Source organism: Rhynchophorus ferrugineus, unplaced genomic scaffold (assembly GCF_030347505.1).
Source record: "Rhynchophorus ferrugineus isolate W39M unplaced genomic scaffold, kcgeb_rfMv2 rfM2, whole genome shotgun sequence".
NCBI classification, from domain to species: Eukaryota; Metazoa; Arthropoda; class Insecta; order Coleoptera; family Curculionidae; genus Rhynchophorus; species Rhynchophorus ferrugineus.
The window spans coordinates 615,256-629,576 of record NW_027472581.1 but is presented as its reverse complement, the minus strand read 5'-3'; the positions used below and the strand labels follow the sequence as shown (position 1 = coordinate 629,576).

Below are 14,321 nucleotides of genomic sequence, written 5' to 3'. Positions count from 1 at the left end.
ATAATTTTAATGTTATCAGAATGATTGTAATAAATGAACATATCTGTTTAAATATGATCTACAATTAACTTTGATTTAGCTTCGACTGAGATCACATTATAACAGTGAAGCAATTTGTGCTTTTTTTTGGGACTAACCAGGACACTATAAAATGTTTTTTATGGTATTGTTTTTAATAACAACAACATATTTTATACATTTATCTTAAAGTATATTTTAAAGCAGATCACAATAAATTGTACAAACATTTTGGTATATAATTAAACGAGAAAAATACTTATACCGTAAATAAATGGACGGCAAATAAACGATGATCAAAATTCTTAGAATATGGTTAATGTTTTAGCACCTTTTTGTTTAAGGTCAAATATTTTTTGTGAGGTACAAGATGTATTTAACAAATATAAAGTAACAATATAGATTGTGAGATTGCAAGAAAACTGATCAGGAATATAAATAGTGGAGATTTGCAGTATCTTTTTTCGTCGATAACATAAAGTCACTACAGTATGAATATAATTAATTGTACCTGTTGGAACGCTTCATGTCCATGTTCATCCGACCTCACCCAGCAAAACGCCCATCTGAAACGCCGTTTCCATATACTCGTACCTTTCCGATGGCGAAGCGACTCGCCAGCGCTGGGAGTTTCGTGTAATTCGTGGTAACGTTTCGATCCAAGCGGATCGAAGACCATCGCCAAACCGAAAATGGCCAGACCGAATAGAGCCCAGTTGAATATGACCAATGCTGTAAGGAAAATAATAATAAATTAGTTATTCAATATATATTGGAATTGGATTCCAACGACTCCCAACGTTATTTCATGTTCTGTACGCATATCTTCAATCCGTGTCTCAATATTGGTTCTAGTTTTCGAGTTCCTGCATAGTGGCGGTAGTGCGCTTTAATAACGGCTGTCAACTGGTGTAAACCGTTGCATTAAATATCATTTGGACCTTGTGTTTGTACTGTGAATGTTCTTCGGAATGTGTTAAAATGCAGAAACAACTTTGCAAAGTTGATTCAAAGTGATTTTGTTACGTCTGTGGGTATTACATGCTCGATAAATGTAGAAAAATCATGACAAATTTCGAAGATGCATATTTGCAGTACTTTGGTTTTTTCTGTAGTAAACACTGACAAGCGATAGGTACCGAAATTGTTTTGTAACGTGTGCAGCACAAGTGATCATTTTCTGCGCCAATGTTCAGAAAATCATGCAGATGATTGTGTGTATGGTGGATATTTTCTATTGTTCACAATTTTCTAGTAAAAAAAGTACATAATCGACAATTTGTTGTAAAATTACAATAATATCAATAAGATGTCTCTCAAATGTTTTCTGCATTTATATCTTGTTTGTTTCCTATAAAACTTGGGCGACACAGCGACTACCGATTAAGAAGAACGGCTACACCAAGGTATAGTGAAAATCGAAAGGTCGTATAAAAGACTCAAGACTTCAACTGCTGTTCGTTTCTGATTTATAATTTTTAATTCAACAAATGAAATCGAAAAGCCGTATAAAAGACTCAAGACTTCAATTGCTGTTCGTTTCTGATCTATACTTTTTAATTCAACAAATTACCGTTAATCGTAAAAAAATAGTAGAATAATGAATTTATTGAATATTTAGAAAACTAGAACCAATTTTTAAAAACTTCCCTTATATGTTAAACAGCTCTTGGTTTGGTTACTTGAGTTTAAAACCGTGTATACTTGTGTTATTTATTTTTCATTAAATTTCATAAAATGGTTTAAGTTTTCATTTCACGAATAGCTTGATGGATCTATTTCCTTCAGTACATGAATCGTTTCTGGATCGACAAGGAAATAGTGATTCTAAATATGTTCTCATAAAAAATAACCTATCTGCGTCAAATAACGGTTATTAGGCAATGAACGTCATATAACTATGAACATAAAAGATCATTTCTTTTATAATAGTACAAATATAATACAAATACTTGTCGTGCTGTAATCAAAATTGGCTTGAATTTAAACATTGCGATGGCTACAACGAAATAAATTAGAATATTCCCGTGATATTTTCAATACCGCTACTACTCTGTTCCTATTTGAAAATGGATTCGTTTGACAAGATGGTTGTTTTAATAAAATCTTTCCATGTCTGCAAGCTATAAAAATACTTCAATTCTGATTGAATTATTGGTTACATGAGTCAAAAAGAAAGACATTCATTTACGAAACTGTACAAACGTTACAGTATATAGACACGGAGGAGTTATCAGTGTCGATGTTAAGGACCTCACCATTTATACTCTCATTTCCAAAGCACACTAACTTTATTACATTTATTTATGTTTAAATTTTTAAAGATGAATTTATTTCGGGCTACCCTGTACAAGGAAAGTTAGTCATAAGATTGAAAAATTAAACTAATTTACTATACATAATATTTAAAGTTTAATAAACTCCTTATTAAGAGTAATAACGTTACACCTCAGAAACATCTAGTGTGCCGTTAGTTTTATTTAGGTCAGTCATTCGAATAAAAACAAAATACTTGATATATGGCAAGTAATGAAATCTTACGTTTTCTTTTTTAATATTTATATAAAATGTGTTACTGTAAATAGCCATCATATTTTATTTAGAAATAAACCATATGTTAACGATCACTTCATTGATACTACAATGGGGTTATAAAAAGAGTTTTTTTTTAAAGGTGAATAATTATATACTTTATATGTAATGCTTTGTTCTAAAAAATGTTTAGGTTACTATGTTTAGTCATTATTTATTTAAATCCTTAGTCATTACTTAGTATTTGTTAAATTCCATATTAATTGAAAACAGCTTAAAATTAATGGTGTAGTACAAAACATTTCTTCATGGCTGTATTTTAGTTTCAGTTGGCAAAATAACATAAAATAAGGTTGGGAAAATAATAAGATATTGAAAATATATTTTTTTAATTATGAATTATTAATTTAAAAATGAATTTGTACTATTAATAGCCTCGGTAAATAAATACTATAATCATATATAAGAAATTAGTTGATCTATTATTAAAGAAAGTATCTATAGCTTCTGAAAGATTTTAAAAATTCGTCCTTGACAAAAACCGTGTTATAAGAGAACGAAATCATCTAAACATCTAAACATTAAAAGAAAGTAGTACCTTACCGCAGCGTTTACGTAATGCTTTCTAAACGGATATTGATTTTAGATTGAATAAAAGATGCTAATGAGTTACCATTTTGACTAAATAAACACCTAAAATCTCTAGCAAATTAAATAATTTAATTTAATATACCATAGGAATATTTTAACTTTTCAAATAAATATACGCAATGTACAGGATTTTATAGGTGTGTAATTCTGTGTTCTGTTCCCATTTTTTTTTTGATAAGTTGCTGAAGAAATATATCCAACAGTAATTATCAATTTACTAATGACTGTTACTCATCTGGATTGATGACACAGGAAACACAACAAACGGTAGTAATACTGAGTATTTAAAACCAGAAATTATCACAATTGTTTCGAAACTTTTTGAGAAAATAATAACCATGAGATGTCAATAGTGACTTCAGACAAGTTCAATAGGTTTGACGGAGAACCAAGTGTGTCCCACCAAGTCTTTATTGTCCAACCAAGTTTTTCTAGACGGTTTGATACGAAAGCTTGATATGCAAAGTAAACAAAATGATTTTGAAACAGAAAAGAGATGTTAACATTCCATAATTCAATAGACGTCTCAGAATTAAACAAGAACATGAATATTGTGAATTCAAATAATTAAGAGCTGGAGTACCTTAATGGAGCCTATTCTCTAGCAGCTTGGTACTAATGATATATTTAAATTAGATGAAGTAGTGATGGCTACATTTGTGGATGATACAGTACCTTTAGCAGAGATTAAGAATCAAAAGAGATATCACTAGTAATGAACTTATAATAAACTAGCGACCCGCCCCGGCTTCGCACGGGTGCAATGCTGATACTAAATTAAATACACTACAGAAAAAATATGAACCTTGTATATAAAAACATAGCGGCCCGCTCCGACTTTGCACGGGCATAAAATATATATGCCTATGTCACTCAATGAAAACATGATTAAAATCGATCCAGTATTTTTGGTTCATCCATTACTGCCCTTGGCCTGCACGCATTAAATTTGGAGTAAAACAATTCCTCTTCCCCTATACTTACTATGAAGATTTCCTGCTATCTTTGGAATATCTAAATTCATACAATTTTTATTACATTACACATTTTTAAACGCAAATTTTAAATTTGTAATATCTCCGAAAATATTTGTTTAATTTACATGCTGTAAGGAACCATATTGATCTATATTAATTGCACACTGTATTTAAGGTACTTAATTCGATAAGGATTAATGCCGTATTGCTTAAAATAGCTTCGTAAATAAGCCATTTTCTCACGTAAAAAGTAAACAATAAAAATGGTTAATGTGGGTTATCCCTAAAAGATAAACATATACCATCGCGGACTTTTTTGTAGACCTTTTTATGGTGTACAATACTGTAGTACATTAATTTGATCTAACTCGTAGGGTTAGGCAGCGTTTTTGCTAATTGCTAAATAAGCCTAAAAAATAGGTTAATTTACGACATCACGTTAGAAACCTCTAAAATTAGCAATGTTGCCTTAGTATATTATGCATGTATTATACATATAAACCTTCCTCTTGAATCACTCTATCTATTGAAAAAAACCGCATCAAAATCCGTTGCGTAGTTTTAAAGATTTAAGCGCACATAGAGATATAGGGACAGAAAAGGCGACTTTGTTTTATACTATGTAGTGATGAGCTCAAATTGGTCTTTGGTCCAATTTACAACAAGACAAATAAAAATACCATAGTTGTTATTTATATTTTGGTTTTCCTTTTTAGTCACTATTAAAATTTGTTTATTTTGTCATTTAGAAGTTGTAGCGTCTAATAAGTAGCATATTTAATAAATTAATTTTAATTAATAAAGAAAAATAAATGTGTTCTTGTTGGGCCATAGTTTGATTTCAAAGAAGTTTTAGGGTTATATTAAGTATAGGTTATTACTAACCTTTTGATACATTTAACCCTCTCTGATTGTTAACTTTGATCATATTTCAGAAAATGAATTGATAAACAATGATTTTTAAGATATGAGGATGTAATGAGCATTAGTAAAATGAAAAATAATATGAATTATGAAATAGGTAAGAAGTAAGAGCACCTAGTATAGTTCGAGCTGATAAAATCATGTTTTTCTTATTAAAAGACAAGATTTATTGAACTTAGTACACAAAACACTAGAAAAATGTTCTTAAAGCAAAATAAGCAACAAAATAAGATTTTTGTTGATCGAAGATGATAATAGAAATTTAAGTTAAAAAATTACAAAACGTTGATTTATTTTTCATGTATCTAGCATACAAGTAATTAGGTTACGTATGTCAGTGATGCATGAATATACAGTTAAACCTATTAGGCAAACTAATTCCACTAAATTATGTAAGATTTTCTTTTCTTAACCGGTTTTAAGCTTATATGCAGAGGACATGAAGGTTGTATCCATTTACGTTCGGTAAAATGACAAGTTCAAACCGTAAACACGGTTTCATATTGATTCAATTATCAAATGCAAATATAATGGCCTGGTTATTCTAGAGAAGGTTATATTTATTTTATATATATCTAAAAATAAGTTTCGTTTACAAAATGCATCTGAAAATGTTTCTGTTAACTGATTGATATTTAATAAGCTATTTATCTTAGGAGAATATCGGAGGAAGACATTTATATGTTAAAGCACAATGCGGTTAATTGTGATGTAAGAAAATTATTTCTAATTAATTGATGGTTATATTATACAATTTCTATTTTGTTGTTATTTTAATAAGAGTTGATATTTATGAGTAAAGTAAGTCAAGAACAAGTACTGTGATGTTCATTATATTTTGTATAAAATTAATTATTTGTAAATCGAGGATTCCATATTAGGTAAACAATATTAACGGAGTAAAACATATTTGAAAAGTCTCCGGTTTCACAGTATTTTTAATAAATAAAGTCTACATGATATGTCCAAAGTACTATTATTAATAGAATACCTTGATGCCATTGCGGATTGGAACATAATTTATTGACTTAAGGGGCATTCTTTTGTTCCAGAAATCGATAACACCACTATTCAAGAATACACTCTGAATAATTTAGAGTAAAATTACAAACCGTTAAATAGTTATAAGCGTTTTAGTGAATGCCCTCAATTCTAATAGGTGGGGCGCATGATATAGTTAGGGGTGATATATATACTTGGGAGTATTCATTATTTCATTTAATAATAGAGATTTTGGATATAAATGTACTTCTAACCTAGTTTTAATCTAACTCTCATAACAGTTCAAGCCGTAGTACTACACCTCGTAAAAGATCATTTTACGAATATGGTGGCTATATAAATCATAGTCACATAACTGCAATGAGAATGAGAAGAAGAGGGAAGAGTGAAAGAAGAAAGTTAAAATGAAGTAGTTGAAGATTTATGGAGAGATGATTTTCTTATGTTTAAGTAGTTATATATTCAATTCAATAGTTTGGAGACTGGCTCCAGAACATTTGGATTTTGGATTAAAAATCGTTGAGGTTTCACTACTCTACTACGCGCGGTAACCTATATCTTCATTGTATGATTAAAACAACTTTTGAAAATTTGTCGATAAACGCTTAAATATATGTAAATGATAAAAATGACTCGAAATACGCCGCCCTATACATATTTTTCCCATTAAGCTATCTTTGATACTGAGGTTTTCCTCTAAATTTTCCTCCCCTGAGGTTATTCTATTTAAGTAATTATCTGTCACAACTAAGTGATAAACTGATAAAAACCCTTACCGTTAACGTATTTCATGATCTCTTGAATAATTAAACATATTAATTGTATAAGCAAGACGTCCACCAATGTACTAATCAATTCAGAGGGGACATTTTGGTATTTGTGACGTATTTTCCATTTTTGGAATTTTTACAAAATGTCAGGAATAATATTAAGCAACTTCTCTTCTCTTAAAAAAACTGTTGTTCTTCTATGTATAAGGTGGGGCAAAAGTCCCGCCACCATTTTGATTGCGTGCCATCTTGGTTATGCGACGTCTAGCTCAGTTTCGCTTTAACCATTGTATTGAGTAGATGACGAAATTTTATTATGGATAAATATAAGTTACAAGAACGAACATAAATAGTGATAATATTTATTGAAAATAATCATTCCATTATTGCCACTCAGCGGAAATTTAGTCAATGGCAGCGGGACTTTTACCCCACCTTATATTTCCCATTTCCAGTAAGCATCATAGCCAACATCTTTATGAAATAAGAAAACACTTCCTACAAAAAACAAGGCACTTGCTAGCACCCCATTAAAACTTTCAACCTGTTTTGAACTCAATCAGTTCCTGGCTTACCACGCAAGGACCCCTGCTATTTCATGGTTCGTTGTTATGCCAGATGAAGTTGGCCTCATAGTTGTTTTCCTTGTTTAGATTATTTTGATGTTAGTACCAGGTGTACCGGAAAGTCATTACCATGTCGCTAGTCAACAGATGTCGCTAGCCTTAAGTATGCAATGTTCTGATTTGGCACATATGCCCTTTTATTCTACCGATATCAAGCTTCAACGCTATATATGTTATATTACCGTAGTCTCTAACACCGTCCTAGACTTATACTTCTTTGAAAATGTCAAATTTCTTGCTAAAACACTCAAGACCTTTTCGACTTTTTCTCTCAAAATTCGTTTGCGGAATGGCTAAACCTCAAGTTAAAAGCTTAAAATAAACAGAGAAGCTTGGAAATAATACAGAAACTACGCAAAAAATCGTATTTTTTAAAATGAAGGTTCTTCTTTTGTACGTAGCTTAGTGTCATTGAGATAGTTCTCTAAAGTTCGACAAAAATGGATAATAATTATAGGATGATATGTTTGAACGATATCATGTACATATGAGAATTAATATTATAATCAATTGTAAATTGAAAAATAGGCTACGGTGGATGATATTGTTCTAGTCTCACCACATATTAACAATGGAACATTACTCATTTTATTACCAATAATAACATTTACACTACAATAGAAACACACTAAGTTTTCAGTCCCTCAGTGCCCGTCAATTTGTTATTTCTTTCTGCCTACTTAATTACCGAATAATGGCCATTGACAATTGGTTATTACAATTTGTTTGTATATTTATGTCAACATTAATTATTAAGAAAGGTCCAGATACCCAAACTCTACTTGATGTGTTCATTTTCCTTCACTCTCACTTAATCTAAATATACTACGTATGCCGCCATATTTCCGTGCCCTTAAGCTTAATCTCTTGCATCCCACGATCTCGTAGAAGTCATGGAGAGTTCTGTAATCGTTTGAGTTGTTCCATGCCAACTGCCATTTGTCGATTGTTTCGCTTTTTTTCTCGCATTTGATCTGTCCCTTACTTATCCATCCCTCGTTATCCATATCTACTATCATCTTCCTTGTTGCTTCCTTTACCAATCTGTCTACCACAAATATTACATATTCTTTCTTTGCGAACCGTGTTCGACCCACCATAGCGCTATCTTGCTGTCACTTCTGATAATGTTCTTGTCAGTTACTTTATTTTTGTTAACAATGTTCACCGCTATTGACAAGACGGCGAATTCCGCCACCCCAACCAAATATATAGTGAAGTAACTGGAGAACAACGCTTTATTTGGACTAAATGATACAATTTATTCTTTTTGATTGTACACACGCGTCTGCACTCTACTCATATATTTTGTACCTTTACTAAAAATTTGGTATTCTTATTTTTTTTTTTTTTTTTTTTTTGTTCTGGCCTAAAAACCAGGCGGTGGAATGCATGACGCATACCTGGTCGCGGAGACTTGCCCTGGAGTGACAAGTTGGACCGGGTTATGTGGGACTGCCTCTGGGCTTACCAATACACTAAACCGAAACCGCCTCACAGTTGACCCCTGTGGATCACTACTGCTACTGCATTAAATTTGGGGATATGGCACCCGCTGATCGGGCAGCCGTTATTGGGCACGAGGGCCCGGCGATTCTATTGATTCGCGAACCTGAGTTAACACACAACTGGGTACTGTTGTATGGGGGCAAAAGTTATGACTGTAGCGACGGATGAGGTCGTTTCAGCCTGGAAAAGGGGGAGAGCTTAGCGGTGACGCGGTGCTAAGCTCCCAGCATGTCGACCAGCTCGCGAACAAGCGCGTTTTCAGAAGAACTTGAGCTGAGTTGTTGTTTGTGGAATGATTGAGATATGAAGTGCTTGATTTCTGGAGTGTCAGTTTCCCTATGGATTTGATTATTTCTGACAAACCATGGAGCGTTTAATATTCTCCTGAGGAGCTTATTTTGGAAAACTTGAAGCCGTTTGACCTGGTTGGGTGTAACAAACTTGAAGTAGACATTAGATCCGTAGAGGAGTACGGACCGAATTAACATCTTGTAAAATAAGCATTTGATGGAGATGGGAAGCCTGCTAGAAGGGCAGATCAAAGAAGATAGCAGGTTTGCTATCCCCGAACCTTTTTGGATTGCTTTCTGGATTTGGGAATGCCAACCGAACCGCCGGTCGAAGTGAAGACCTAGGTACGTGACGTTATCCAGCCATGGAATTATTACGGTGTCGATCTTAAGTTGCGAGACGCGCAGTGCGTAACGCTTCTTGTGGAAAATGATGGCCTGGGTTTTCAGGGGGTTGATTTGCAACCTCCAGAATTTGAACCACTTGACCGCATGATCGAGCTGCTTCTGTAAACGCTCATGAATTGTAACTTCGAACCTGGCGGCCGTGAAGAAAGCAGTGTCGTCAGCGTAAAAGGCGACGTCAATATGCTCTTTTCTCGGCATATCTGAAATAAAGAGATTAAATAAGGCTGGGGCCAGCGGGGAACCTTGAGGTACGCCAGCATCGATTTGTTTACGACTGGAAAGTGACGCCCTGATCTTGACCTGGAAAGATCTGTCCGAGAGATAGGACTTGATGAGAGCGGTTAGGTCTTCTGGGAGGCCTAACCGCACGCACTTTGCGAACAATCCGTCGTGCCAGACCTTGTCGAAGGCTTTGGTTAGGTCCAGAAGAACTGCTCCAAGCTTTTTACGTTGGTCAAGAGCATGATGGATGTGTGCAGCCAGACGGGAAGCTTGATGGACGGATGAGTGGTGAGCGCGAAAGCCGAATTGTTCATCTGGAATGATGTTGTTTTCCTTTGTGAAAGAGTTGAGAGCGTAGAGTATTGCCCTCTCGGCAAGCTTCGAAATGGCGCTGAGAAGGCTGATAGGCCTGTAATCAGATGGAGATGATTTTGCTCCTTTCTTGGGTATAACCGCTATATGTGCGTGTTTCCAAGACGCCGGGAAGTGTTGCAGTCTCATGATGGAGTTAATAATGTTTGCCAGTTCTGCGAGTTGCTTATGCGGGAGCTTTTTTAACTGGGTAATCGATATTCCATCGAAACCTGGAGATTTTTTGGTTTGAAGTTTGCCGATCATAGTCTGTAGAGACTTTGGAGATACAAAATGGTTGAGAAGAAAGGCGGGGGTTACTGGTCTTTTGACGGAGTTGGATTCGTTGATGACAGTGTCAATGTCTTTAGTTTTAGTGTTCTGTGCGGGTGGGAGGCATTTCATTTGAGCTTCGTAGGTCTCTGCAAGGAGCTCGACTTTTTCTTGGTCAGTGACTGCAAAATTTCTTGTAACCGCTGACTTCAGGGGAGGGATGACATTGTGCGTCTTCCCCACGAGGCATTTGGAGACACGCCAGAAGGAAGGGGGGCCATCCAGCCTTTGGTCCGCGAGAAATGAGTTCCATTTCATTGCTCGCCAAGTAGAGACGGCCGCCCTTACCCTCTTGCATGCTCTGTTCGCCTCCCTTTTGTCTGCAGCATCAAGGGTGAATCGAGCTAATCTGCATAAACCGTTTTTGATGCGAATTTCACGTTTAAGAGAAGCGGGAAGATTGTTTTTCCACGGCTGGGGTTGTGATGAAATTTTGACTGTGGAAGATTCGTGAGCAGACTGAATATCGCGAGTTAGCTTGAGTACGGCTTCCTCGAGGATTCTTGCTGCGCCTTGAGAGACTGTACTAGGGTGATGGGTGACTCTTATTTTATTTTTTGCATAGTTTATTATTATTATAATTATGATTCCAAAAAAGTCTAGATATTATCTATCTATTTTAATGGCCAGTTTTGGACAGAAGACCCAAAAAAAATGCTGACATAATTCATTCTTCAATGTTGGATTTAATGACACTTAATTTAACTTTCAAGCATCAAGATTGTATCTTAAAAAAAGACATTATTACGTAATTCGCAGAAGAATATAATAAACAACCCAACCATAAACCGTTATGGGCCGTAAAAAATGATCAAAGATTACAGGAAATACGTTTTTTTGCGACATCTATGGTATTTATTTATTGAGTTACAACTTGCAATGGTTTAAAAACGAATTCAATTTTTCTTTATTATATATTTTCATTATATATTTATATATATATATATATATATATATATATATATATATATATATATCGCTATTTTCAGTGAAACAACTTTTATTATTGTAAAAAATGGATAAAAAGGAATTTGGCGCGTTGATAGAATATTGCTTTTTGAAGGGAAAAAATGAAGTTGAAGCAAAAACTTGGCTTGATACTGAGTTTCCGGACACAGCCCCAGGAAAATTAACCATCAAGGATTGGTATGCTAAGTTTAGACGTGGTGAAATGAGCATCGAAGACGGTGAACGCAGTGAACGCCCAAAATAGGTTATTACCGACGAAAATATTTAAAAAATTCACAAAATAATTTTGAATGGCCGTAAATTGAAACTGAAGGAAATAGCAGACACTCTAAAGATATCAACTGAACGTGTACATCATATCATTCACGAATATTTGGGTATGATAAAGCTATGTTCAAATTGGTCCCGGCCCTGCTATCTAACTTAGGTGCATGCTAAACAACAACAAACAGTTATAATCGTTACCTGGAACCGAATTCGCGACCTCCGTTTAGGAGCTAAATGCTTTAACCATTACACCATAGAAGCAGTTGTCTACAATATTTCTACGACGTCTTATATGCTATAGTTAGTACTTAAAAAGCAAAATGAATGGCTTTAACACTGAACAACTTCCGATTTTCCGTCACTTCAGCTCTGCAATACAATTATACACACATATCTGATTATTTTAGGTAGGAAAACTTTGTACGTGCGTTTCCCTCGATTTCCCCCCCACCGTCTAACAGCTCCTGATTTGGCTCCAATGGGACAACCTCAGAAATACACTTTTTCGAATTAGAAAATAATTTTAAGAATCGTTACACAATTGACGGAGAAATTAGCCAACATACATTAAAAAAATATATACAGCCAAACATAGAACCTCCTGCTTTTTGAAGTCGGTTAAAAATATATAGCTCTAAGGTATTTTGATGAATTGTTAATGCAAATGGAAATGGTTTGCGGTACTTTGCGTTTTACCTTGACAACAATCGATAATTTCGAATCAATAAAAACCACTGATATCTGAAACTGAGTTTTATTCTACTCGGTTAATATAAAAAAGGTTGTTGTACGTAATAGTATGTAACGGTGATTTGTGTTTTTAAATATAAGAAATATCGTTTTAACGGAATACGTTAGTTTCTAAAAACATTTTATACAAATATTGAGAAAAATAAACAACAAATAGAACATTTATTTTTCAACAAATATGTATATATTTACAGTTTTTGCCTAATTTCATACTTAATTACTTAATGAGCATTGATTTTCCCGTTAATATTTTTGCTAGTAATTAACATGGATAATCATTTTTTATTCTATCGAATATGTGACTCTAGCTATTTTATTCTCAAACCTATATCACCATTATTAGACTGTCGTTCTTCTGTTATGTTACTTCAGTCTCTCCTCTAACCATGTACAAATTAATCAATCATCAAAATCAAATAGTCTTCTTGACGCCTTCCTCCCCAATACCCTACTTCTTTTCATCATTGCTAATTAGTTTTGTATGTTTACCGAAGATATATTTGTTAGATTGATTGGACCCTTTGGAATTCCTAGCCTCTCCATTAATAAGTTTTTAGAACCAATATTATGAAATAAGGTTTGGTATAAATTCGGTTAAATATTCGTTGAAAAATGTATATTTAATTTTTCTGCAATAGTTGATGCTATTTGTTGTCTGTATCAATATAGTATTACTCAAAGCGTTGAAATCGTTCTTTGTACGTTGTATCTGATGGTATACAACAAGCCCACCATATCGTTTTGAACCAATGCTACACTTCTCGGGTATTTTATTAATAATAAGTTATATAAGCAATCTTAAGAATTCTTAGTTTATGGAACAACTATGGGTTTTCCAGAAAGGTGGCAACATGTCAGTGATACTGTGCTTATGTAATTCATTATTATTTATGTGAATAAATTTACTTACAAAAAGAACATGTAATATACAGAAACTAATATTGCTTCATACTATTATATTCCGAAATTCTATTTAGACAATTAATATAAACAAATTTTAAAGATTTATAACAAAAATACACTCTAGACTTATTTTTTTATAAAGAATTCATTTCATTATTATTATTTGTTATTTTTTATTTCATTATTATTTAAAAGTTCATTCACGAATTTAATTTTTTTGCGGTTGGTTTTTTACAAGTCGACAATATCCATTTCAGACAATTTAGCAAACCGTTATGTTGGTTGTTAACTGAAATAAATGCTCGTTAAAACAAAAAAAAACGTAATAAAGTATCATGAATGCAACTAAATATAAAATTGATGGATATTTTATTAATGTGAGGTATAAAGGTGAATAATTTAACCCGAGGTTAGTGTAAACAATTAAACTCGTATTTGGTAACTTTTTTCAACATTTTGTTTTTAAATATATATAAGTATTTGATTTTATTTTATTTTACAATATTACTAATTATTCGAGGTTAAAGTGATTAAGTAACTATATTTGTTTAAAATTATGTTTGTAAAAAGTAGTAGGTACATGAAAATGTAATTTATATTTTTAAATCGTATTGTAACAGAACACAGTGTAATTTAAAAGGTTGGATTTGCTAATCAGGGGAAAAGTAATATTTCCTGCAGTTTTTGTTTTAATAGAACATGTCTAGAAGCAATAATTTGAATCTAATGATTTTAATATTAATATGGTTAGAGAAGAGCTTGATGTAATTAGCATATGTTTACGAGTATGTAAATACTTTTCTTTGAGTTGTTCTTTAA

General features: G+C 33.2%; 1 protein-coding gene across 2 annotated transcripts in view; it reads right to left on the bottom strand.

Annotated features, from left to right (window-relative positions):
• LOC143190892 (diacylglycerol lipase-beta) overlaps positions 1-14,321 on the bottom strand; it is a 66,587-nt gene that overhangs the window by 14,594 nt on the left and 37,672 nt on the right. For both annotated transcript variants that reach the window (XM_076395468.1, XM_076395470.1), the window contains exon 5: positions 530-750. In XM_076395468.1, coding sequence (XP_076251583.1) covers positions 530-750 — 221 coding nt within the window. The remainder of the gene's footprint in view (positions 1-529; positions 751-14,321) is intronic.